The sequence below is a fragment of the Quercus suber genome, unplaced genomic scaffold (assembly GCF_002906115.3).
Source record: "Quercus suber isolate HL8 unplaced genomic scaffold, Cork oak 2.0 scaffold_114, whole genome shotgun sequence".
In the NCBI taxonomy this organism is placed as follows: Eukaryota; Viridiplantae; Streptophyta; class Magnoliopsida; order Fagales; family Fagaceae; genus Quercus; species Quercus suber.
In genome coordinates, this window is record NW_027069579.1 from 1,186,479 (window position 1) to 1,213,352 (window position 26,874).

General features: G+C 38.1%; 4 protein-coding genes and 1 long non-coding RNA gene across 5 annotated transcripts; 2 read left to right on the plus strand and 3 right to left on the minus strand.

Annotated features, from left to right (window-relative positions):
- Positions 1-407: 407 nt before the first annotated feature.
- On the minus strand, positions 408-3,693 carry LOC136068416 (putative disease resistance protein RGA3). Its single transcript, XM_065775540.1, has 5 exons — positions 3,664-3,693; positions 3,180-3,443; positions 2,810-3,118; positions 991-1,413; positions 408-584 (listed from the first exon to the last, which is right to left on the minus strand). Exons 1-5 carry the CDS (start codon positions 3,691-3,693, stop codon positions 408-410), a joined length of 1,203 nt encoding a protein of 400 aa, XP_065631612.1.
- A 1,536-nt stretch (positions 3,694-5,229) lies between these two features.
- On the plus strand, positions 5,230-12,075 carry LOC136068426 (DNA replication licensing factor MCM2). The gene is made up of 17 exons (XM_065775568.1): positions 5,230-5,479; positions 5,595-5,773; positions 6,603-6,772; positions 6,891-7,080; positions 7,201-7,420; positions 7,563-7,770; positions 8,108-8,242; positions 8,341-8,532; positions 8,625-8,797; positions 8,885-9,073; positions 9,184-9,300; positions 9,975-10,059; positions 10,143-10,295; positions 10,406-10,531; positions 10,623-10,805; positions 11,469-11,630; positions 11,730-12,075. Exons 1-17 carry the CDS (start codon positions 5,235-5,237, stop codon positions 11,847-11,849), a joined length of 2,847 nt encoding a protein of 948 aa, XP_065631640.1. The 5' UTR covers positions 5,230-5,234; the 3' UTR covers positions 11,850-12,075.
- Positions 12,076-13,300: 1,225 nt separating this feature from the next.
- LOC136068411 (uncharacterized) lies at positions 13,301-15,687 on the plus strand. The gene is made up of 4 exons (XR_010629771.1): positions 13,301-14,117; positions 14,213-14,372; positions 14,452-14,906; positions 14,992-15,687. It is a non-coding gene; the product is annotated as an uncharacterized LOC136068411 (long non-coding RNA).
- A 4,309-nt stretch (positions 15,688-19,996) lies between these two features.
- On the minus strand, positions 19,997-20,572 carry LOC136068417 (uncharacterized). The gene has a single exon (XM_065775541.1). The coding sequence runs from the start codon at positions 20,570-20,572 to the stop codon at positions 19,997-19,999; it is 576 nt and encodes a 191-aa protein (XP_065631613.1).
- Positions 20,573-20,734: 162 nt separating this feature from the next.
- Positions 20,735-21,322, minus strand: LOC136068418 (uncharacterized). The gene has a single exon (XM_065775542.1). The coding sequence runs from the start codon at positions 21,320-21,322 to the stop codon at positions 20,735-20,737; it is 588 nt and encodes a 195-aa protein (XP_065631614.1).
- Between the last annotated feature and the right edge of the window lie 5,552 nt (positions 21,323-26,874).

Genomic DNA, 26,874 nt, shown 5'->3' on the forward strand with positions numbered 1-26,874 from the left:
GACATTCGAATGTCCAATGCCTGCAAAGAAGTAAGGTCACGAATCCCTTAAGGTATTGATGTCGAATTGAGGCAACCCCAAATTTTAAGTGATCGAAGAGATGTGAGTCGTAGATCCACCCTGGTATAGCCATCAAACTTGGACAAATATCAAGTTGTCGTTGCAAAGAGGTGACATGCTGAAGCTCCCCTGGGAGTGAGACCAATTTTGGAAGGTTATAGAACTCTAGAGAGAGAAGGCTCCTAAGGCCTTGCCATTCCATCTCATCCCAATCATTGGATAAATCAACTACTTCAGACCTCCAAACATTTAGATTTTGAAGCGCAGTGAGATATTGTATACCTTGTGGAAGAGGACATTTTTCAAGGTATAGAATACGAAGAGAAATGAGATTTTACAACCACTCCTCAAGCAAAGGTTCGTCCATTTCCTCTAAATACAAGTAACTTTATTTGGAAAGAGGGGCAAATGAAGAGGAAACAAGTGAAGAAGAAGAGGAAGAAGAAGTGGAGATTGATGCCAAGTTCCCTAAAGTCATCATGTTTATTTTCCTCATCCTTTTTGTCTGCTCCAATGGCTTCAAGCTACAATTACATAGCCTTAACCAGTCAAGATATGGAAACAGAGGCAGAGAAGTAAGCTGAGGGCATCCCAAAATATATAATTTGGAAAGACGAGGAAATGAAGGCAATGAATGATTCTCTGCCATCACAGAATCCCTCCTAACCCTCCCTTGCCACCATCTCTTTAGGTTTGGGCAATTTTCAATTTTGAGTCGCTCTAAAGATGGGAGGAATGAGTTGAATGACGAATGAGAGAACTCCTCTTCACTGTTATCTCTTTCTGATATATACCCTAGAGAATCCAAGAACTTTATATTAAGACTTTTGAGAGAAGGAAATTGATCCAACGGTGGCAGATGTTGGCATTTGTTACATTTTTTAGTTGGACAAGATTTGTGAGTGACGAAAGCCAAAATGGAAATCTCACTCCCCCATAGTGCTTTAAACATAGAGCTTTGAGATTTGGATGTGGTTCCAAGGCTTCAAGTGACATCTCATCATAACCAACCTCCTCCTCATTGATGTCTTCTTCTATGCAACATAATTTCATGCTATCAAGGTGTTTTTTCTCTTTCAAATTTGTTGCATTGGATTCTAATACAACATCTTTCCCATGTCTTAGATTTTCAATTAAAAGCTTTCCCCTTAGCTCATATAGTCCGTGAAGTTCCTTCAATCCTCCATTATTCCTAAGCACCGAATCAAAAATATCCTTACTCATCACATATAGTGACAATCTTTGAAGATTGGTCAATTTCCCTAGTCTACGTGGCATATGAGTCAAATTATCACATTCATCAATCTCAAGATACCTTAGGTTGACTAAATCATTTTTATCTCTTGGTAATTCCTTAAGATTAAAACAGTGAGAGAGTTTAAGTGTCTATAAATTGTGCAACTTGACAATGGAATCATGAAGTATCTCAATACCTCCATTATGAGAAAGATCAAGATATTTTAGATGCTTCAACTTCTTGATAGAACTTGGAATTGTTTTAATTCCCATGTTATGCAAATCCAACAAGCACACAAACTGAAGTGGAAAATGGGAGGATAAAAAGATTTTAATTTCTCTCATTTTGTTTGGTTGGGAGTGGAAAAGTGGAGAATAGAAAAAATGAGTTTGTATAAATTTATGCATATACCATTGTTAAAAAATGATGCCTAATTAAAACCAAAAAGGATAAACAACCAAAAAAAAAAAAAATCGATCACCTAAATTTATTAAAAAAAAAATCATGTCTAGGAAAAAAAAAACACATCTAAGAAAAAAAAAACACACACACACACACAAGAAAGCAAAAGAAAAAGAGAAGAAGAAGAAGAATATGAGCATGGACGTGTAGGAAGCCTGCCAAAAAAAGAAAAAAAGAAAAAGAAAAAAGGAAGAAGAGACAACGTGCAAGAGGAAAGAAAAAGAAAAAAGAAAAAAGAAAGAAAAAAGTAGAGCGACATGGACAAGCTAATGTGCAACTGCACATGAGTATTTTTGTCCAAAAATGATGTTCAATTTTTTTCTTTAATTTTCTCTCTATTTTGGAGAGAAAACTTTTTGGTGAGCCTAGAGAGAAAACACCTGGTCCCATTATTTATTTTTTTTTCTCCTCACCTAACCAAACACACTCTAAAAAGTTTTTCTTTCCATTTTCTCTTCAAAATTTTCCATCCATCTTATTCCACCTCTAAACAAACACTCCTTAAGTGTTGGTAGAATGTCACTTTCTTTTTGAGGTATTTTTGAAAGTTCATTGTTATTGAATGATAACCACTCTATATTCAATTTTTTTAAAGTACAATAGACTTCCTATTGTTCTAATGGCAAGAGGAATCCCTGCACATTTTTTCAAAATCGCTTTCCCAATTTCTACAAAGCATGCATTCTTCGACTCGTCCCCCTCTACAAATGCCATTTCTTAAATAAGGACCAAGATTGTTGTGCATCTAAACCCTTTAAAAAGTGTGGTAGAATAGTTTGTGTGATCTTAGCCACTATTTTACTACGTGTAGTCACTAATATTCTACTGCCTCTTGCATCACCCATTAAAAGATTTCTCAAGCTAAACCATTTTTCACGATCTTCATTCCACATATCGTCCAACACAAGTAAGTATTTTTTTTCCACTAATTTCTTTCCGGAGATTATTGACTAATGTGTTCATTTTAAGGTTTTCAGGTTTCCTATTTTTTACACACTCTAAGATTTTCTCAGCAATTATTTTTACTTCAAAATTCTTAGAGACACAAACCCGCAATTGTTCTTCAAAATGTTTCTGAATTACTTCATCATTGAACACAAGTTGAGCAACTGTGGTCTTCCCTAATCCTCCAATTCCAACTATTGGAAGGATCGAAACATTATCTTTAACACTGGGATTCAACAGAAATCCAATGATTTCCTTCTTATCATCCTCCCTCACAATAACATCTTCAGCACATACAAGAGAATGAGTCTGCTCTCTAGCCTTATACCTGAGTTGTGTCTCCTCACAACGTTCTTCCAAGTGAAATTGCTTGTCTGCTGCAATAGCAACCAGCCTCTCCCTTATCGCCTTAACCTTATGACCCATTTTAAGACCATATAGAAGCTGGTTAGATTTGGGAAAAAAAAATGCATACCTCTTTTGCCTTCTTGTCCTGTGTCATCACTTCCCTTCGTAAGGCCTCAGTAGACATGTCATCTAGTAAGTCATCCGCATCAAACATAACATCCTTAAGTCTTTTCAGCCACAGTTTGACTTTATTGTTGTGTTGCTTCGCCTCTGCATCAACAAGTATTGCACTAATTGTCGAAACTGTCTCCCCAAGTTTTTTAATCTTGTCTTTGACACCCCAGATGAGCACAATCTCTCGGAGTGCTAGGTTGCTCGATTTCTCATGATTCTATTAGCAACGTCAAATAGAACTCCTTCTGCCATTTCTTACTGAGCAATTTTTTTTGTCAGAATTGTAGAGCAAGGACTAAGGCGAGAACGATGTGTGATAGTGGGATGGGCGTATATGGACTTGAGTGATTCGATGATAATAAAACACGTAGATGGATTGCAGTTCAACAACCGTAGTTGCATCTATAGTCAAATGGAAAATGTTAGAGATTCCATACCATTTCTTCTCCTATGATTATCGGTGCCATTCTTCTCCTTTGGTAGGCTCTTGACAAATCTCTCAAAAGCAGATTTAAGTGGTCCAAGTAGTTGTTAGGAATTTAGCCTAATTCTTGAACATGTGTTAAACGAAATTAAAGGGGAAAAAGTGCAAAGAACAATCATACTACACAAATATTTACATGGTTCAATAATGTGTTTACATCCACGAAATTGCAATAATCTATAAATATTACATAACCAAGTCTTTGACTATTTTTTAACCTCTTGAGAGTGTGCCACCTCATCTTTGCAGCCTCTAGAATTTTACACATCTGTCAAGATGCAAAAGGAAGTAATGGAACTAAGAGGAGAAGAATGAAGAGCACAGAATCTGTTTGTAGAGTAAACGACAATAGTCATCTCACATAAACAATAGAATTGGCATGTAGTTTAGTTTTGTAAATGTATTTAACTCAGCACATGACAGGCACGTGTATGGTTCTGTTATATTTGTTAGTTTCCAGTTAGTTTCTTGTATACAGTTAGTTATAGCTCTGGTGTATATATACCCATCTGATTGTATCAGTTTAGTCATTCAATTTATTTTTGATTGCTCAATGAAATAGAGTTTCAGTTTTCCAGAATTTCTTCTCTGTTTTTCAATATGGTATCAGAGCAATCATTTCTTGCTTCCGCCTAATTTCTTTGTTTCAATTTCTTTCTCCTCAAAAGCTAGGTTTTTCTTTTCGAAGCTCCATCAATGGCGTCTTCTGATCCAGCTTCTACAAGCATTACCATTGATGAATCACATCCTTTCTTTCTCCACCACGCTGAGAGTCCTGGTGCAATTCTTGTATCTCAGCCGCTGATTGGAGGAGAAAACTACCCTACGTGGGCACGATCTATGGAGAGAGCTCTTAGGATCAAGAATAAATTTTGGTTAATTGATGGCTCTGCTTCTTTGACTTCTGCCATGGAGAAAGTTCCTCTTCTCGTTCAAAGCTGGTCAAGATGCAATGAAATTGTGGTTTCTTGGATCATCAATTGCGTTTCCCCTAAAATCGCAACTAGTATGCTGTATCGGAGAACTGCCAAGGAAGTTTGGAAGAAGCTTCAGAATATGTTCTCTCAGGGCAATGGACCTAGGGTTTACCAATTACAGAAGGATCTTGCTAGCATTTCTCAAGGGGAACTCACTATGAGTGATTATTTTACCAATCTCTCGATCTTATGGGATGAAATACAGAATTATGAACCACTCCCTCTATGTTCTTGTGAGAAGTGTGTGTGCCATGTGAATGAAAAGATTTCCAATCTTCATCATAGAGAAGCAATCATGCAGCTTCTAATGGGTCTCAATGATTCATTCTCTCACATTCGAGGTCAAATTCTGTTAATGGATCCCATTCCTTCTGTTGACAAGGTATATTCATTGCTGGTTCAAGATGAAAGGCAGAGGTCAGTTGGACATAGCAACAATGGTCCTTTTGTTGAATCCACGGCCCTTGCAGCCAAAACAATGAATTTTGGTTCTGGTTCCAAGAATTTCAAGAAAGGAAAAGAAAGGCCTACCTGCAACTGAGGAGAAATGGCTGGAGGAGAAGACGGAGGGAATTCCGGAGAGAATCCGGCGCCTGTTTCAACGCCGGAATCACCGACCTCCGCCGGATTCAACACCGATCAGATCCCTCGCACTTCCGAGAACTTCACAGACGATGACGACATCGACATCGACGACGAGGCCGCCGTGGATCCCGAAATCATCCGAGACGAGCCGGAAGAGGTCGAGGAAGAGGACGACGGAGAGGACCTTTTTCACGACACTTTCTTGGAGTAAGTACTCTCTCGACTCACAATCCGATCTCGATATTTGCTTCCTTTGTTTTTTTTTTTTTTTTATTTAAAAAAAATTGTTGAAAAATGTGGGACTTGGTGAAATGAAATGCAGTGATTATCGGAGAATGGATGAGCAGGACCAGTACGAGTCGGTGGGACTGGATGACTCGCTCGAGGACGAGAGAGATTTGGATCAGATCATGCAGGACCGTAGGGCTGCCGAGTTGGAGCTCGACGCTCGCGAGGTTCGCGTCACTGGACGCAAGCTTCCTGAGCTTCTCCATGACCAAGGTTTCTTTCTTTTCCTTTTATTTTATCATTCTTCATTTCTAAACCCTATGTAGTTCAATGTTTGGTAAATTTTCGACAAATTAAACTGTTGATTTAGTGATTTTAGTAATTGAAGTTTATGGTCACTAAAAATGACCGGTCGATGTGTCAGTTTTTAGTTTGGCCACGGAGTCTAATGGACTAAAGCCATGCTTTCAAGGACTAAAATCACCTGTGCTGTATATTTAAGCCATTAATTTCTAATTTTTTCTTCTCTATGCAAAGTGTCAAGTTCTTACTATATCTCTGCTAATTTATGCTTTTCCGGAATTCCTGCTTTGTATTTTGTTTGGTTGCATTTAGCTACTTAATGGTAAGACTAATTGCTATTACTTGCTGATCAGAGTCTCATTGAGAATGCTTGTTTAAGTATATATACTTACCTATGTATGTATGTACGTGTAAGTGTAATTCAACAAGTATAATTTTTCACAATTACTCCAACTTTCCCTTTTTAATTATTAAAAAAAAAAAAGAATCGGGATTTTTGCAGGCAAATACATGGCTAAATCCTAACCAATGTATATGCCAACAATAAAAACCATGAATATAGCTAAAAGCCTAAGTTATAATTATGCCTTGACTTGAGCTTTGTATTGGTGGTTTACTGTGCTCAAAACATGCCAACCTATCTTAGTATGCTTTTGGCATTGTAACTGTCAAACTTTATTTTGATAGATTTACCATAATCATTTGATAATTTGCCAAATTATAAATGAAAATAAACAGAAAGAGAGAAGAAATGCAAGCAAATGCAGATTGTAGTGAACTTTTTACACTTTGGTTACAGACACAGATGATGACAACTACAGGCCTTCAAAGAGGTCTAGAGCTGATTTCAGGCCTCCAAGAAGCTATGATGACAATGATGGAATGCAAAGTTCACCTGGAAGATCACAGCGGGGACACTCCAGAGAGGATGTGCCCATGACTGATCAGACTGATGATGATCAATATGAGGTTTTAAGCTCTCTTTAAATTATTCTATTATCTTCCTCAGAGCAATGGTGCCCTTGCATTTAAAATTGTGATTTACGTTATCAGTGCTTTTCTTATTACCAATGTTGCTTATTTGTAGGATGAAGATGATGATGAAGGCGAGTTTGAGATGTATCGCGTCCAGGGAACACTAAGAGAGTGGGTTACTAGGGATGAAGTGCGTCGCTTTATAGCAAAGAAGTTCAAGGATTTTCTACTCACATATGTCAATCCAAAGAATGAGCATGGTGACTTCGAATATGTAAGGCTAATAAATGAGATGGTGTCAGGTAAAATGTCTGCTTATGCTTAACTTTCACTCAGTGAACTTCTTACTCTGAATGGATAATTATCATTCAACATGTTGTGAGCTATGTATTGTTTGGACTGAATCAATGTTGCTCTTGCAGCTAATAAGTGTAGCTTGGAGATTGATTACAAACAGTTTATTTATATCCATCCCAATATTGCCATCTGGCTGGCTGATGCCCCCCAATCTGTCTTAGAAGTCATGGAAGATGTTGCCAAGAATGTCGTCTTTGATTTACATCCAAACTACAAAAATATCCATCAAAAGATCTATGTCCGCATTACCAACTTACCTGTTTACGATCAGATTCGTAATATTAGGTAACATATGAAAATCATTGTTGATGGCTATATTACATCGTGTTCTTTGTATCTCTTACAATCCCAACTTTACCTTTTCTTTTCTTTCTTTTTTCCACTGACCGTGTTGATTCCAACTTGATCGTTGTTGGCTGATTTGCAGGCAAATCCATTTGAATACCATGATTCGTATTGGGGGAGTTGTGACTCGACGCTCTGGGGTTTTCCCCCAGTTGCAACAGGTAAAGTATGATTGCAACAAATGTGGGGCAGTTTTGGGGCCATTCTTTCAGAATTCATATTCAGAAGTGAAGGTTGGTTCCTGCCCAGAATGCCAATCAAAAGGACCATTCACTGTCAATATTGAGCAGGTAAAGTTTCAAGATCTTAATTTGTTCTGGAATTTTTTTTGGCTCAAAATATAGGATAAGAAAGGAAATTATTGTTTTACATCTGATACCAATGTATTTTTATTCATGAATGCCAAATAAGCTAAGCAAATGTAAAATGCTCCTTTACCCAGTAACAAAATATGTAAAATGCTCCTTTGAGATGAAGATTTGTTTACTTGGATCCCAAATAATTAAATAAAAAAAAATTGAGACCTTAATTGTATAATTGCTTCCTTCATGACACTTTTCAGCAATGAGATAAACCCTTCCTTACACAATCTGAAACTCATGTTTGTCTTTCTATGTCTCACTGCAGACGGTATACAGGAATTACCAAAAGCTTACACTCCAAGAAAGCCCTGGAATTGTGCCTGCAGGTCGGCTTCCTAGATACAAGGAAGTGATACTGTTGAACGATTTGATTGATTGTGCCCGCCCTGGGGAAGAGATTGTATGATCCTCTTCATGGACTTGTTTGTTTGTGCTTGTTGTTTGTGCTAGTGACTTCTTCCTGATTTTCAGTTTTATGTTCCATTTGATATATTGCAGGAGGTCACAGGTATTTATACAAATAATTTTGACTTATCCTTGAATACAAAGAATGGGTTTCCTGTATTTGCCACTGTGGTCGAAGCAAACTACGTCACAAAGAAGCAGGACCTCTTTTCTGCTTACAAACTTACCCAGGAAGACAAAGAAGAGATAGAAAATTTGGCTAAAGACCCCAGAATAGGAGAAAGGGTTTGTTGCTGACTATTCTTTTTTTTATTAACTATTCCCATTTCATGATCATGAAATACGCATACTGAAGGTGATGTGAATAATACTTTCAGATTGTCAAGTCCATTGCCCCGTCTATCTATGGCCATGAAGATATAAAAACAGCAATTGCCCTGGCCATGTTTGGAGGGCAAGAGAAAAATGTCGAGGGGAAACACAGATTGCGAGGGGACATAAATGTGCTTCTTCTAGGTGATCCAGGCACAGCAAAGTCTCAATTTCTAAAGTGAGAACTACTCTAATCTATGTTAAACATTCTTAATTGCCTTTTTAGTAGTGACATGAATATAACCTCTCATGGATTCTGTTATAGGTATGTTGAAAAGACTGGGCAGAGGGCTGTATATACTACTGGTAAAGGAGCTTCTGCTGTGGGTCTCACAGCAGCAGTGCACAAGGACCCAGTCACAAGGGAGTGGACCCTTGAAGGAGGGGCCCTTGTTCTTGCTGATAAAGGAATTTGCCTTATTGATGAGTTTGACAAGATGAATGATCAGGACAGGTAAAGGAATGCAAGTTTACATATAACTTTCTGAATTATATAATATGAACTCCCCCCTACCCAAAAGGTATTCATTCTCATTAGAATACTGAAAATCCATTCATGATCAGGGTGAGTATTCATGAGGCAATGGAGCAGCAGAGTATTAGCATATCAAAGGCTGGAATTGTCACTTCTCTTCAGGCACGATGCTCTGTGATTGCGGCAGCAAATCCTATTGGGGGAAGGTATGAAAATGGATTAATTTATTTAGGGTGGATAATAAAAGTGGTGAAGTTGCACTGCTCACTTTGGTTTGGCAAAATGGCTCATTTATGATATTCTTGTGAAAATATGAACACCTATAAGTTGGACCACATAGATGCAGAAAACTTTACAATGCCTGGTATTTTTTATTAGGTTTCTGTTGAATATGTTTCTGATAGTGAAGGCCATCAATTTCCAACCCCAATGCCCTATTTTCCTACTCCTTTGTTTTCACCAACCAGACATTTAAAGCTTTGGATTTACTTTCTTACATTTTGTTAGAATTATAGTTAAATGAGTGCAGGAAATTTAACATGGTATTAGAGTAAGATATCCTGAACTCGATCGTTGTCTTTACTCTACCCCCCATTTAAAATGTTAAAAATCTTATGTGTTGGGCTCCACATATTAAGGGGTAGTTTAGGCCCGCACATGAGAGAGAGTATTAGAATTATGATTAAATGATTAAATTCAGTGATTAAATTCAGTGTTAGAATTATAGTTAAATTACTAAACTTAATATTAAAATTATGTTTAAATGATTAAATTCACCATTTCCTAATAACTTAAGCTTTGGAGACAATAAGTAATTTAACACATTTCAACATTTTATTTCTGATTGAGCCACAATTCGAATTGTATACCTGTTTTGCAGATATGATTCCTCAAAAACATTTTCACAGAATGTTGAGTTGACAGATCCCATTGTTTCTCGATTTGATATCCTCTGTGTTGTAAAGGTTATATCTTTACACCTTCAATTCTTAATTCACATCTTACTTACTAGATGATGTTAATGGGAAGGAAAATGATAATTTTGCAGGATATCGTTGATCCTGTGACAGATGAGATGCTTGCAAAGTTTGTAGTTGATAGCCATTTTAAGTCGCAACCTAAGGGTGCTAACATGGATGATAGGTCTGTAAGTGAATCCCATGAAGATAATCAAGCAACTGCCAGGCCAGTTGATACTGAGGTTTGACACTCCTGATCCTACTTAGTTTCCCAACTAGTTGCTTCTGGATTCATTCGAACATGTTGTTCTGCTTCTTAATTCTTGAGAGTTCTATCCTTTTATTTTTACAGATACTTCCTCAAGATCTGCTAAAGAAGTACTTAACTTATGCCAAGTTGAATGTATTCCCAAGGTTGCATGATGCTGATTTGGATAAGCTAACACATGTTTATGCTGAACTGCGAAGAGAATCTTCGGTATGTTCTCTTTTAATGAAATTTGATAATAGCTTCTCTTGTTTGTTGATGATTTGATGATATATCCCTCCTTATCATTTTGCCCATCTAGCATGGACAAGGAGTGCCCATAGCAGTGAGGCACATAGAATCCATGATACGAATGTCTGAAGCACATGCCAGAATGCACCTCAGACAGCATGTCACACAGGAAGATGTAGACATGGCCATTCGTGTCCTGCTTGATTCATTCATTTCAACCCAAAAGTTTGGGGTACAGAAAGCACTGCAAAAGGTATTGAAAGAGATCCTCTGCCGTTCTTCTCTAATAACTGTTATTCTTTTCTGGAGGCTGCAGGGCATGTTCTTCCAGATGCTACATATACCAGTATCAATATTTTATATTACAGCACAAACTCTTTATGCTACCTTGTAATCGGATCTATAATTTGCTTAGCTTTTCATAGCATTCTCTTCATTACATGTCTGTAATGCATGCACACAAGTGTTTACTGACCTTGTTGTATAGTAATTGAAATTATGCCGAGTTTGGTCAAGAATGTTCATATTTAGCTGCTTCTACCAACAATCTTCTTGTCCTATGGACGTGGGCTGCTTTTTCTATTACATAAGTATCAATACTGCTAACAAGGTATCCCTTGTTCGTGGTTGAATTCATATGCTATTTAGTCTGCTAGTTCTGTAGACCTGACCTGAAGCATTTTGGAAATCTTTTTAAGCTATAACTGATGCTTCTATTTTATGCTTTTGAACTTTTCATTGTTTTGAGTGAGTAGAATACAGTTATAGGTGATCTTGTCCCTTTATTAACTAGATAGTGTTCATTTTCTTGCAACTATTTAATGAAAGTTTACTGATTGTTGCATAAAATTTTGAAGTTCTTGAATTGTTGATCACTGAGACAATTGGTTGACAAGGATTTGATTTGTTCTTGCAGAGTTTCAGAAAGTACATGACTTTCAAGAAGGATTACAATGAACTGCTATTATATCTTCTTCGCGAGCTTGTCAAGAATGCACTGCACTTCGAAGAAATTGTTAGTGGGTCTACTTCAAGGCTTACCCAGATTGATGTGAAAGTAGAGGATTTACTGAGCAAGGTAATGGGAACATAAAACTTGAAGTATTCTAATTACATAAACTGGATATATGGGCCCTTTGACTGTACTGAATTTTTGGTTTGTTTTCCTTTCGCGCAGGCACAGGAACATGAAATCTATGATCTGAAACCCTTCTTTACCAGCCCCCACTTTTCTAGTGCTGATTTTGTGTTGGATGAAGAGAGGGGAGTGATTAGGCATCGCCTTGCAAGATTATGAAAAATATATTGTGTATGAGCTTTCCCTAGTTAGGTTCATTAATCAGTAGCCTTGGAAGAAACTATTTAAGAAATGATTTCTCGAGAGCAATTGAAGTAATTAATTACGTTGTTTTAATTTTTTAAATGACTTAAAGATGTGTCTGATAGGATCCTATATATGATTAATTACATTATAATGAACGATATACCTTGACTAATGGTTAATGGAGAACTATTTCTAGCAATCAGATAGCCGTCTGTATCATTCAATATATTTAGTACCAATTGTTCTCAGTTTTGGGCATGTACTTACCACACAGCTGAGTACAAGATTGAAATTTCCTTCAGGCTGGCTTTTGAACACTTTTCTCTTTGAACCTACATCAAAATGTGTTATAGTTAGTGTTGATGAAAATCAGAGGAGACCGATGGAGGCTGGCCAAAAACCCTCCGATGGCTAAGTCAGTATTTTTGGTGATTTCAAGTATAATGGAAAAAAATGTCTGAATGCCTTTACCTTCTCGTAGAATGTTTATATAGTGTGCATGAAGTGGTTATTTCTTTTTTGTAACTTCCCCCATTGTTGCGGAATTTGGAAAACTTGGAAATAACTTCCGTAACTGCTATGGAAGTTATATTTCTTGGCTTTATTTTCTCTAACCGCTGTTGGCAACGGTTCATAGTAATGAACTATGATTTCTTCCAGGACATGCCCTCCCAGGACGAGATTGGCCAGGACACTCTACCAGGACGATCTTGCCCTGGACGAGCATTTTTATGCGGCATGCTCTGGATCAGGATGAGCCTCATGGACGATTCTAGAGTACGTTCTGTGGTGAGTCCAAATCTTGTGTCCCACTCTTCCTGTTTCACTATACACTCCACAAATAAAAACATGACACATGTTTATCTAATTTATTAAATGTTAAATTTATGCTTTTTATTATTTCAATTACCTAAATATAATGGGTTATTTATTTATTTATTTTAGGAAATTGAAATAATAGAAGGCATAAATTTAGCATTTAATAAATTAAATGGACATGTGGCATGTTTTTATTTGTGGAGTATATAGTGGAGCAGAAAGAGTGAGATAGAATATTTGGACTCTTCTGTGGCCCCATCAGTTGCCCCTTTGTCCATGGGTCGTCTAGGGAAACGTAGGATGTGTATGTTTTCATCAGTGAATTAGTATGCCACGTGTCATGATCTCATTGGTGAAAAATCATGTCGATTGATCTAACAAAAGAGCATGCCACGTGTCTTCTGTTGATTGGTTGTATCGTTTCAGGTGCCAAGGTTTACTGCTTATAAATAGTAGAATACCTCCGTTACCTTCCCCATTTTTGAAATTTCCTTCCTCATCCTAGATCTTCATCTAGAAGCTTCCTGCGTCTATAGCCTTCTCTCGTTCTAGATCCAGGTATTTTCCTTATCTTTTTCCTTAGTTAAGTTTTCTTAAAAATAGTTGAGATTGTGCTTTCCTCGTCTAGTGATAGTGTGGATAAGGCTGTAGACGAGTATAATGACCCCAGCAGTTTTAGTGGTTCTAGTGATAGCAATAGTGATAGTGGTAATAGTAGTGAGGGGAACACTACAGACGAGTATGAGTCCGGCGTCCCTACAATTCCCTTAGAAGTTCTTTAGGAGAAGCTTAGGATGAGATCTGAGTCAAGCTCTAAGGCTGGCACGAGTGCTCCCTCGTCCACTGATCAAGACAAGGTTGAGGTGGTTTATAGTTATGCCATAGGGGTAGCTTCAAAGACAGATGATAGTAGGTTAGACTTACTCAAAAAGTGGAACCAAATCGCAGACGAGCTTAACCCTAGGTTAGCCGTCGAGGGAGAATGGTGTCGTCAGCCTCGTTTTAGGATAGGTATTTATGAGGCTTATCTTCTAGGGGGTCTTAGGTTACCTTTGAATACTTTTGCTAGGGAGTTGTTGACTAGGCTAGGTATAAGAGTTTGTCAGTTTAATCCTAACACATGGAGATTAGTCGTCTCCATGCAAGTTTTATGGAAGGAGGTGTTTGAGGGGAACTGTCCTCTTACTGTGGACAAGTTCCTTTACTGTTATAAGCCCTCCGAGATTAACCAATACCTTGACTTTTATCAATTCATAGCCAAGGGAAGAGATTATAGATTAATTAAGTATTTAGTCTCCTCAGATAGGAACTGGAAGATGAAGTTCTTCTTCGTCTCAGGTTTCTAGGCTGGACACCTTACTGAGGTTGACAAGGACCCATTCCCTCCCTACACAGGGGAGTTAGGGAACCTTCATCCAAAAGGTATGCTCATCCTATCTTTATCAATTATTGTCTTCATTCTTATTTGTAGTTTAAAAATTCTAAGTCCTCCGTCTTTTCTTTTTTTTTGGTTACAGGTGCTAGACGACCTCATTTAAGTTGAATGTGTTCAGAAGGTTCATCTATACACCAACAGGGCGTTTCATTCTTTGGTAAGTCTTCAACGTCTTGCCATTTGGGGTTTAGGTCCTGAGCCTTCCATCGAAGCTCTTGCACACGAGACTACTGTTCGTAGACGTAAGTTTTCTCTTTTCCTCCCTTTTCTTTATCTATTTGTTTTTCATCATTTTTTGGTAATTGACGTCCTTCCTTTCAGAAATGGCAACGATGAAAGAAAACAAAAACAAGGGGGTGATGGATGAGGTAGTTAAACAGAAGGTGCAACCTCAGACTTGTTCATCAGCAGGCGAAAAACGGAAAAATATATCATCAAGGGTTGACTTGGGTGATCTTCCAAGTAGGCGTAGTAGGGAGAAGAAAAGCAAGTCGTTCAAGCCTTAGGACGTTTAGCCCACTCCTTTCGTCCCTGATCAGGTGCCCCCAATGCAGATACTTGATTCTGAGGCCAAGTACCCTCCGTCTAAGAAGATCCCGTCCACAGTTCAAGCACCCACCTTGTCTCAGCCTTCTAAAGAAGTTCCTTGACACCTTGGGAACGAGGACCTGGCTTGGAAGAGGTTTACAACAGTAGTGACAGATGCGGACGTGGCAGCTTGTTACAATATGTCTCTGAAGGATTTTGAGCACTTTGGTATTCATGATCTCTTCAAGGTAAAAAACTTTTATATGTCTTGTCTTTGTCAACAACACTGAAATATGTACTTGTTTGGTTCTAACCACATCTTGGCCCTTGTAGGTGATGTCCAAGTTTATTGCTGCGTCTAGGCAGGCAACTAACCTGGATAAGACGAGGATCCTGCTAGAGAAAAGGATCAAAGAGGTGAAGGACGAGAACAAGAAGTGGGCTGAGGTGGCTGCTAAGGCTAAGGACGAGGTAAAAAAGTTGTAGAACCTTAATGAAGAGCTAAAAACTGACGCCCTTGAGAAGGACACTCGTCTTGACCACCTCTAAAAAAGGAACAACGAGCTGAGTGCCCTTCTTGAAAAGGCTAAGGGAGACGCAGTTGTAGAGTTTCAAGCGTCCAAGCAATTCACTGATTTGCTGGACAAGAACTATGCAACTAGGTTTGAGGACTTTAGGCTGGATGCCATTGAGAACTTCCCTAACCTTAACTTCAGTTCCATGAAGCTCAATCTTGGTGTTGCTACGAGTTCCCTCATCCAAACGAGCTCAGAGGACATTAATATTGAAGACGATGCTAGCACCCTTCCTCGTCAAGATGACCCTAAGGATTACGCCCCTCTTGCCAGAAGACGAGATTTAAGCATTGTACTTTTTTTGTTCTTTTTCTTTCTTTTTTCTTTTTAAATGTAACTTAAGTACATTAAGCTCGTCCATAGTTTTTAGGACGAGCTACTGAACAATTATTTTTGTTAGGGTGTTTGGACGTTGGTTGTCCGTCCTTAAATAGTGGATTGATTTTCTTTTCTATTATTGTATGGACAAGAGTTCTTTTGATATTATATTGTTTTAAATTTTTACTTGTCTATAGGAGCAATGCCATACATTTTCTTGTCGTACTTTGAATTTCGCTAAGTATAACATCGTCTCTTGTGAAATGGTGATTACCAGCATTACTTGTCCTCAAACTTAGCTTATTTTCACCTTTAATGAAGATAAGACAACCTTTCGCTCATCCACAAATTGGATTGTTTTAGTAGGCGTCTTAATTAATAAACACTTGCTTATGCATTTCCTCATCCATGGGTTGGACATGCATTGCGCTTTACCTCGTCCGTTATATGGACGAGTTTCCTATGAATTTACTGCTGCTCAGTGAAGCTAGGGTTTTACCTCGTCCTTTACTTGGACGAGCATGCTTTGCTTTGCTTTTAAGAAAGCTTATTGACGTTATATCTTCGCGTCTAGAGAATTTTCTCGTCTTAGGCTTTTCAGCCTTCTTATGGGTTGATTTGAACAAAAGTAGTATGAAAATCAGGAATTCATACAACATTATGTACATAGCATAAATATTGTTCACAGATGAGGCACATGCTCATGAGCTATTGCCTTTTAAAAAGTTAAACAAATACAGGCAAATCCATAACTTTGTCTATAACCACATCATAATTGCAATAAAATAATATTACAAAATAATACTAAAAATATGTAGATAAACAAGCTCCTTATATGGGTAAACAGGCTGTCCAGGATAACGCTCATCCAGGTTGGCACTCTACTGGTAATACCTCCTCAGGTGTTCAACATTCCAAGGATGTTCCAATTTCCTCCTATCCAAGGCCTCTAAGTAATAGGATCCTTGTCTTTTCCAGTTGATAACTCTATAGGGTCTTTCCCAATTGGGTCCCAATTTCTCATAAGTTGGGTTCTTGGTTGCCAAAGAAACTCTTTTAAGGATGAGGTCTCCTATGTTGAATCACCTTGGCTTCACCATTGCATCATACTGTCTAGCCATGAGGTTCTTGTACCTCGTCATCCTTTGTTTTGCGTCTGTCCTTACCTCATTTGTCAGATTGAGGTTCACACGAAGTTGTTCCTCGTTATCCTTATCTTGATACATTGTCACCCTGTGGTTGGCCATGTGCACTTTCGCAAGTATAACTACCTCGCTCCCATAGGCTAGCTTGAAAGGAGTTTCCCCTGTAGGGGTTCTTATCATTGTTCTGTTTGCCCATAAAACACCTGGTAGCTCATCCAGCCATACTCCCTTTGCCCCCTCAAGCCGAGTCTTGATGATTTTCAACAAGGATCGGTTTGCAACTTTAGCTTGACCGTTTGCCTGGGGGTGGGCAAGTAAGGAATAATGATTTTGAATTCCAAAGTGTTCATAGAAGTCCTTAAAAAGTGTATTATCAAATTGTCGTCTGTTATTAGACACTAATACTTTGGGCACTCCAAACCTGCACATGATGTTCTTCCAGACGAAGTTCTTTATATTTTGTTGCGTGATATTTGCTAAGGGTTCTGCTTCCACCCATTTGGCGAAATAGTTTATCCCCACCACCAAGAACTTCATCTGTCTAGTTTTAAATGGAAAAGGACCTAAGATATCTAGGCCCCATTAAGCAAATGGCCACGGGGCCATCATAAGTATAAGATACTCTGATGGCTGTCTGGGGACATTACTAAATCGCTGACATTGATCACAAACCCTAACATAAGCCTTTGCATCTACTTAGATGGTTGACCAGTAATACCCTGCACGGACGACCTTATGGATGAGTGATCTAACTCCTGAATGATTTTCACAGGCTCCTTCATGAACTTCTCTCAACACATAGTTTGCCTCGTTCGGAGCCAGACATTTGAGATAAGGTTTAAAAAAACCTCTCTTGTACAGTACTTCATTCAAAAGGATATACCTGGCTGCCCTAACCTTAACCTTTTTAGCCTCATCCTTCCCTTCTGAGAGCTTCCCGTCTTTCAGGTGTGATATTATTGGGGTCATCCAGTTTCTTTCATTATCTATCTGCTGTACTTCTGGGAGATCTATACTTGGGACATACTGAACTTCATCAAACTCGTCCATGGCTTCCTTCGCTGAAGCTTCCTTCGCTGAAGCTTCCTTCGCTAAGGCATCCGCTTCCATATTCTCTTCCCTCGGTATTTGAACGAAGTCAATTTTTTTGAATTTCTTCACAAGCCGCAATACCTTCTCAAAATATTTTTTCATTCGTTCTTCTTTGGCTTCATACATCCCATTTATTTGGCCTATGACCAACTGAGAATCCCTCATAATGAGTATTAATTTTGCTTCTACAAATCTGGCCAACTTAAGCCCCTTAAGAAGGGCTTCATATTCAACTTTATTGTTGGTTGTTTGATATTGCAAATGTACCTTATGCTTCAGCCTATCTCCCTCTAGGGATTGTAAAACAACTCCTATTCCTCCTGTATGTTGTGTAGACGAGCCATCCATATATATGATCCATTTCTTGTCTTCTATTACTTCTAAGTCATCAAAATTTAGAGTAAACTCCATAATGAAATCTACCAAGGCTTGAGCCTTTATTACGTGCCTCGGCTGGTATTTGATGTCAAACTCACTAAGCTTGACAGCCCATTGGATCAGTCATCTTACGGCTTCCAACTTGTTCATTGCTTTTTTAATTGGATGGTCCATCATGATGTTGATAACATGAGCTTGGAAGTAGTGCCTCAACTTCCTAGATGATGTGATCAGTGCAAAAGCCAACTTTTCAATCTGCAGGTACCGTCCTTCGCTCCTCTTAGCGCTTGGCTGGTGTAGTACACTAGTTTCTGCACTCTTCCTTCTTCTCTAATCAATGCTAAGCTTACAACATGCGGGGTAACGACTAAGTACATATATAACTCTTCTCCCAACACGGACGGACTTAACAATGGAGCAGTTGTGAGGTACGCTTTCAAGTCTTGGAAAGCTTTCTGACATCATCCATCCATTCAAATGCCTTTTTAAGAACCTTGAAAAATGGTAAACATTTATCAGTGGCTTTAGATACGAACCTGTTGAGGGTTGCAATCCATCCGGTAAGGGACTGGACCTTTTTAATGTTTTGTTAAGGCTTCATATTCAATATTGCCATGATCTTATTAGGATTTGCTTTGATTCCCCTATGTGAAACCATAAATCCAAGGAACTTCCCTAATGACACTTTGAAAACACATTTGTTGGGGTTTAACTTCATGTTATACTACTTAAGCATATCAAAAGTCTCTTGTAGGTCATTCAGATGCTCCTCCTCGTCCAAGCTTTTTACCAGCATATCTTCAACATATACTTCTACATTCCGCCCAATCTGTGAATGAAACATATGGTTAACCAACCTCTGATATGTTGTCTCCGTGTTCTTTAAACTGAAGGGCATCACCTTATAACAGAATAGACCTTGACTGGTAACAAAGGACATCTTCTCCTGGTCTGCTTCGTCCATCCTTATCTGGTTGTATCCAGAGAAGGTATCCATAAAACTGAGTAATTTATGCCCTGCTATAGAGTCCACCAATTGGTTGATGCGTGGCAGTGAATAGCTATCTTTGGTTAAGCCTTATTCAGATTGGTGAAGTCTACACACATCCTCTACTTGCCATTAGCCTTCTTGACCATTACCACATTGGCCAACCAATCCGGATAATAAACCTCTCGAATAAACTTTGCCGTGATCAGCTTTTGGACTTTGTCCTTGATGGCATTGTCTTTCTCTGGGGCGAATACTCTTTTCTTCTGTCGTACAGGTTTAGAGGAGGGACATACATTTAAACGGTGGGTAATGACGCTAGGGTCTATACCTAACATATTTTCGTGACTTTAAGCAAACACATTAATACTATTCTTCAAGAAACTGATGAGATTCCCCTTTGTCTTCTCTTCTAGATTTGCGCCAACCCGAGTGTACCTTTCTGGATTGTTGTCATCCAAAGGAATTTCTTCTAACGCTTCTATAGGCTCCGCCACAATTCTCCTTTCTACGATGCTCATCATCTGCACTTGCTCCTCTATGGCCAGTATGGCCAAGTAGCATTCCTTTGCTGCCAGTTGGTCTCCCTGCACTTGTCCTACCCCATGCTCTGTAGGGAACTTGACTGACAGGTAGTAGGTGGATGTGATCGCCTTCCAACTATTTAGAATTGGTCTTCCAATTATAGTATTGTAAGAGGATGAGCAATCTACCACAAGGAAATTTACATCTTTGGTTACCTGCTGCGGATATGCTCCCACCACCACTGGCAACGTAACGGTGCCTACAGGCTGTACCTTCATTCCTCCAAAACCTACTAGAGGCGAGTGTACTGGACGGAACTAGTCCCGTCCAACCCTTATTTGCTGAAAAGCTAGATAATACAGAATGTCTATCGAGCTTCCATTGTCTATCAACACTCTTCTGTTTGTGTAGTCAGCAATAACCAAGGTGATGACAATAGCGTCATCATGAGGGTGGTGAATTCTCTCCGCATCCTCATCCGTAAAAATGATTGTTTGCTTGTCTGTGTTTCTCGTCCTAGGAGATCGTTCAGAGAGTTGAACATTCTGTACTACCTTCAGGTATGTCTTTCTTGACTTAGACAACTGACCTGTTGAACCACCTCCTATAATTACTCTTATTTCTCTAAGTGGAGGTCGCGACGACTCTTCTACTTTCCCTTTCAACTTCTCATCTTTGTGATATTGTCTAAGGAAATTTCTCAATTTTTCTTGTCTGATGAGATTCTTAATTTGCTGTTTTAAATTGAAACATTCATCTGTGTCATGCCTATGGTCTATATGAAAGTGACAATACATATTCCTGTTGCGCTTGTTGGGATCTCCCTTCAGTTTCTCCGGCCACTTCAAAGAAAGGTCATCCTTGATTTGTATAAGGACTTGCTCGAGCGGCATGTTCAACGGCGTGTACTGTTGATTCCGCACTGAAGGACCTACCTTCTTATTGTCTTGGTCTTTCCTATCTTCTGTTTGTCCCTTCTTCAAATGAGGACCTTATTCGGGGTGGCGCTGAGTGTTTGCTTCCATTCTTTTCCTCTTCTTAGCAATGATTGCGTCTTATGCAATCATGAAGTTTTGGGCCAAATGGATGAGTTCAGCCATAGTCTGAGGCTCTTCTTCGTAAAGCTTATGGATAAATAGGTCAGAATTGATCCCATTGTGGAAGGCCGCTAACAATAGCTTGTCATCCATCTCATCCACTACTAAGGCTTCTCTATTGAAACGAGTAATGAAGGACCGCAAGCTCTCATTTTCTCCTTGTTCTATGGTTAACAGGCTAGACGAGGAACGTTTATGCCTTTGTTCTCTAATGAAATTATTAACAAATAACTTGTTTAACTCTTCAAAGGAACTTATCGAATTTGGGGGTATCTTGCTGAACCATACTTGCGCGGGCCCTTTAAGGGTGGTGGTGAAGGCTCTACACAGTATCTCATCTAGAACCCCTTGAAGGTTCATAGTAGTCTTGAAGGTGGCAATGTGGTCAAAAGGGTCACGCATTCCATCGTATGAATCTAAAAAAGGCATCTTGAACTTTGGTGGCAATGGATGACCATTGATGGAAGCCGTAAAGGAAGAATCAGTTATGTGAACCAAGTCTTCTACGGGGTTTATCCTTCTCATGTTCTCCCTCATCTCATCCATAACTTTCCTCGTCTGGTCCATCTCCCTCTACAAGTGTGGCACCCTTCTTGGTGTAGTACCCCTTGATTGGCTTTCCGACTCTGCATTTCTTCCATCTCCCTGGCTCTGTCCATGTTCTTCTCCATAGGCCTCATGATGTTGCCTTCTGAGATTAATCTCTCTTCTCAATTCCTAGTTTTAGCAAGTTAACTCTGCCATGGCAGCGGCCATTGACTGCACGTGTTGGACAGAAGATGGTTGCATGGCAAGCGCCGATTGATGGCCACGATAAGGGTTATTAGAAGCGTCTCTACTCTCTTGAGGGCTGGGACTAGTAGCCCTTAATCTTGTCCAAACCATTTCAGCCCTTTGTTGGAGAAAAAAAAATTGTAGAACTCGACAAATGAAGTTCAAGCACGACAAATTCTTCCTCACACATGGCGCCAACTGATAGTTCCTCGAAAGTCAGTAGGCTGAAAATCGTGGGCATTAACGATCTAAAGGCTGTTGATGGATTTTGAAAAAGGAAACAACAAAATCAGAGAAGATCAGTGGAGGCCGGCCAAGAACCCTCCAATGGCTAAGTCAGTATTTTTGGTGATTCCAAGTATAATGGAAAAAAATGTCTGAATGCCTTTACCTTCTCATAGAATGTTTATATAGTGTGCATGAAGCGGTTATTTCTTTTTTGTAACTTCCCCAATTGTTGCGGAGTCCAGAAAACTTGGAAATAACTCTCATAATTGCCGTGGAAGTTATATTTTTTGCTTTATTTTCTCTAACCGCTGTTGGCAATGGTTCGTAGTAATGAACTATGATTTCTTCCAGGACGAGCTTGCCCAAGACGTGCCCTCCCAGGACGAGATTGGCCAGGATACTCTACCAAGACGATCTCGCCCTGGACAAGCATTTTTATGCGGCATGCTCTAGATCAGGACGAGCCTCATGGACGATCCTGGAGTACGTTCTGTGGCCCCATCAGTTAGAATTCATAAATATTTTGTTTTTGGAGAAATTAGAATTTAGAAATGGCATTGAAACCATGAGTTTAACTCCATTAGATTGAAATATACTACTAGACGGAGCATTAGTTACTATATATATATACTCCTTGAGTTGAAGACAATAATAGGAATTATTGATCAATGAAAGGAGGGCCTTGTAGGAGCCCCTTAAGCTTACAAGACAAAGCTTAAAACCTAAAAGAGGGTATGAACACTAAGGAATATCGGTTTATATTTAGCATTAAAATTACCCAAAAGATTAGTTAGCGATAAAACAATAGGGTTGGGTTCAAGTTAGAGCATTAATATTGGAGAATGCTAATGCCAAATGTAAGAGAAATTTGGCATTTTAAGCCCTAAAATGCTCTGCATCAGGGAATGCTAATGCCAAGTATTGTAAATTTTTTTTGTAATACTGCTACAATGCAATTCTACTTTTGAAATTGCACTGTAGCAGTATTGTAAAAATAATAATAATATTTTATTCTCACCTGATGCGAACTTTCTCTCTCCTCTCTCTCATTTTCTTTGTTCTCTTCTCTCTCTTCCTTCTCTCTTTCTCATCTGCTTTCTCCTCTTTTCAGACCCAAACACTATCCTCCTTCCAACATCAACATCACAATCATAATGGCTCATTTTTCTGGTGGGTTGCAATCCGGCAGATTTTGTGGTTGTTTTTTTTTTTTTTTTTTTTTAACTGTGCTTAAAGGAAGAGGTGGGTATGGTTGAAGTGGGTTGTGGGTCGTGGTTAGATTCGGTGCTTGGGTTGTGGTTGGGTTGTGGCTGAAGTGGCTGAAGTGGGTTGTTGGTCGTTGAAGATCGCCAGTGTTTGGGTCCAGCAAGGTCATGGCGAGATCGGCGTGGGTCACGGTGATGGGTTTGGTGGAGATCGGCGTGGGTCACCGCATGGTTGGTTGGTTCTTCTGGGTTCTGCCTTTCCAATGGGTTTTATTTTTTTTTTTAATATGGGTTTTTGTTCCGGTGGGATTTTTGTGGGCAGTGGGCAGTGGTGGCGTGGTGGGCATGTGGAGGCGGCGTGGGTTTCTAGTCAGTGGCTTGGGTATTTTTGGGTATTTTCGACAATTTTCTGGGTTGATCATCGACATTTTTCTAGGTATTTTTGACGGCCTGGGTTTTAAATTGGCAGCGTGGATTTGCTGATCGGTGGCTTGGGTGGTGGGTGTGGTGGCCGTTGTTGGCTCTAACTAGTTTGATGGTTTATGTGTGTATGGCTCTGTTGAAGGTTTGATGGTTTGTGTTTGTGTGTGTGTGTGTGTGTGTGGCTCTATATGTGTGGTGATGGGTTTGGATAGGTTGATCGGTGTATCATGGGTCTTTGTGTGTGTGTGGCTTTGTGTGTTGAATCGGTGCTAGAGGTTGATAGAGAAAGAGAGGAAAAAAAAATGACTGTTGGAAAGCCTAAGAAAACTAAGTCTGAAAAAAAAGTGACGGTTAGAAAGAAATAATAAAGAAAGATTAAAAAATAATATTTTAATAAAAATAGAGTTTTGAGATGCTGGAGATATTGTAAAATGGTATGGTATAATGATAAAGTGGCTTTTTAGAATGGTAAAATAGAGTAGAATTAGAATTTTCCAATGCTAATGCTCTTATACTAGGAAAATTACATTTTACCACCCTAAATTATGACTCTTGTTATATTTTGCACCTTAAACTTTTCGAATACACATTTTGCACTCTAAACTATAACTTTTGTATACTTTGCACTTCGACATTAAAGTTTGCTGTTAACTTGGATAAAAATCTGAAATTTATGATGCAAAGTATAATCAAAAGTATAGTTTAGGGTAGTAAAGTGTAATTTCTTCTTTGTTTTTAAAGGATTTAGAAGATGTGCTATTGGTACTTTCACATGTCATACTTTTCCATCCAAGTTAATAGTAAACTTAACATCGATATGCAAAGTAGAACAAGAGTCATAATTTATGGTGCAATATATACACTTGAAAAGTTTAAGGTACAAAGTGTAATTTGAGGTATAATTTAGAGTGATAAAGTGTAATTCTCTCAAGTTATACCTGGTGTAACTCTAAATAATATTATACCTTCTAGTAACTTGTAATTAAATTCATATTTTAAAAATTCCACTATTGAATTATACGTACTAAATGTTCTTAACATGCATGCCAATTTTCATACCAATCAATTATATGTTATTTATTATTCAATTTAAACAATTGATTGATGACATAACTATTGATTTTTGATGACTAAATTTTGCAAGTATGAAAAATATAAGATATTGTAATTCAACAGCAGATTTGTCAAAATTTACATCCAACAAAAATATATTTAGTGGTGTAATATTGTTTAAAGTTATATTAGGTGTAACTTGAACCTAACTCAAAATGATAGTAATGAATACAAGTTAGTAAGCCATGATACTAAGCTGATTTGATCTACTTGTAAAATCACCCTATATTGAGTTTTTTTTTTTTTTAAATGAACCCTATATTAAGTGTTAAACTTCACGATTCAAGCATTTTCATTGTCTCTAGGGTATTTGAGAAGTGAGGTAAATGATGGGCCATGAATATTAGGGGGGAAAATGTTTGTGCTTTTTCTATTTGTTTTTGAGGTGTTAAAAAAAAAAAGTTTGTGTTTATTCTATTTATTTTTAGGTGAAGTAAGTTTGGGTTCCGTAAAGCATCCTTGTATTTCTCTTTAGAGTAATCACTCTCATGTCACATGGGGTCACCCATCTTCATGTGAGATGGATTATACATATCATCATTACATAAGAAAGAGGTAATTACACTCCACCCTTTTGGGATTTGAGGAAATGACACTCTACTCTAATCTTGAAGTTAAAAAACATACTCCTTTGAGATTTGAAGAAAATAACACTCCTCCCCTTCTATTTATATTAATAATGGAATATTTTAATTTTTTTATAAGATTTTCTTTAACAAAGTTTAACCATGATTAGAAAAAACATAACTGATAAATTTATAATTAAAATGCAAAGTTTTTCAAGCACCAAAAGACTTGTAATGGCATATATATTCTTAGTCCGTTGAAAAAAAAATGAATATTTTAAAATACTCTTTAATTAAAAATTCAAAACAATGAATTTTAATTTCAAAAGGGAGAATAATTTTGGAAACCTGACATTTAGTGCACAAAATTTTTTATACCAATTTAACAAAGCTCGATCAAACAGATGTTAATAGGGGAAATTGTTTTTTCTCTTTAAATTTGGGATAAATTGTCATCATTCAAACCTCAAAGGAGAGGAATGTAATAACCCCAAATAAAAATACAAAGAAAAAAAAAAGTAAGAGAGAAAGTGACTAGTAAGATAATGAGTTGATGACTTCTCTGAATGGTGAATCTTTCTATCTTTGAACCAAGGTTAACCTACTAAATAGCAAATTGGTGGGTTGTCTCCAATATAATCTTTTCTTTTCTTTTTTTAATCTCCAATATGATCTTAATTCCAAAAGAATTTAACCAAGATATCTTATTGGTGAACAAAGATTAGAAGTTCTAAAAAGATATTTTAAGGTCAATTGAACAAGAGAGATATGAGATACAACAAAGTTAGGGTCATAACAAAATTTACAATAATTTCACTACACCCCCAAGTTTGCCTATCACCTTAAACCGGCCCACCACAATCTTTTTTTTTTTTTTTAATGGTCCCTATATAAGGTGAACAGGCAAGTTTGAGAATACTGACTTTTTCTCAAAACTAGCCAATGATTAAGGATCAAATTAATGAAAAGCTCTACCTTGAACTTACCCTTTCAAAGTCCACATGGCCAACACAAGTGTGTGAAGCTTTACACATTTGACACTTCAATAAATTTACTCATCTATCACTCAATTGCACTCAGCCCTGCAAACTGCAAACCCCAACTTACTGTTAAATTACCGATTGTCCCAAAAGCTTAAGCTGTTAAGAAATAGTGAGTTTAATCACTTAACCATAATTCTAACACTCCCCTTTACTTGTGGGCCTAAACTTCCCCTTAGTAAATGGGGACCCAACAAGTGGGAATTTAACATTTTAAATGAGAGGTAAAGTGAAGACAAGGATCGAACTTAGGATCTCTTGCTCTAATACCATATGAAATTACCGATTGTCCCAAAAACTTAAGCTGTTAGGAAATTGTGAGTTTAATCACTTAACCATAATTCTAATACTTACCCCATGAAAATACACAAACTAAATTAATGATTTTGAAGATTGAAGAGTATTGCTACAGGCACTGAATATCTCACACCTATTCACAAGCAACACCTCTCCTCTCCTAAGCCTCACCACTCACCTCAATACAAAATCAATAGGATGTGAAATATTCAGTGCATTTTTTAGTGTCTTAGCAATTTCAGGAGACAAATCATATTCACTTGTTGTGGTTGTCGAGTTTTCCTTATGAAATTAGCTTGTTTATGCGTCTTGACCTTGGTGCTTCAACTTTTGATTGAAAGTTTCTGTAATTCTTATATGTTTCCTCTTTCAAGCAAGGATGAGACTGTGAGCTGCCCAACTTTTGGGAATGTTGCTAACTTGATAGGCTGCTTGGGTGCATTTGTTCCCCT

What these genes read in the sequence shown, in the direction of transcription:
- LOC136068416 (XM_065775540.1), bottom strand. Translation starts at nt 3,693, where the DNA reads ATGGCACCGATAATCATAGGAGAAGAAATG. An exon ending in TAATCATAGGAGAAGAAATG is followed by an intron (nt 3,444 to 3,663) that starts GTATGGAATCTC and finishes CGTTGCTAATAG; the next exon opens with AATCATGAGAAATCGAGCAA. An exon ending in ATTTTGAAGAACAATTGCGG is followed by an intron (nt 1,414 to 2,809) that starts GTTTGTGTCTCT and finishes TTTAATCTTAAG; the next exon opens with GAATTACCAAGAGATAAAAA.
- LOC136068426 (XM_065775568.1), top strand. Translation starts at nt 5,235, where the DNA reads ATGGCTGGAGGAGAAGACGGAGGGAATTCCGGAGAGAATCCGGCGCCT. An exon ending in TTTCACGACACTTTCTTGGA is followed by an intron (nt 5,480 to 5,594) that starts GTAAGTACTCTC and finishes AATGAAATGCAG; the next exon opens with TGATTATCGGAGAATGGATG. An exon ending in ACCCCAGAATAGGAGAAAGG is followed by an intron (nt 8,533 to 8,624) that starts GTTTGTTGCTGA and finishes TAATACTTTCAG; the next exon opens with ATTGTCAAGTCCATTGCCCC.
- LOC136068417 (XM_065775541.1), bottom strand. Translation starts at nt 20,572, where the DNA reads ATGCCGCTCGAGCAAGTCCTTATACAAATCAAGGATGACCTTTCTTTG.
- LOC136068418 (XM_065775542.1), bottom strand. Translation starts at nt 21,322, where the DNA reads ATGGATGAGATGAGGGAGAACATGAGAAGGATAAACCCCGTAGAAGAC.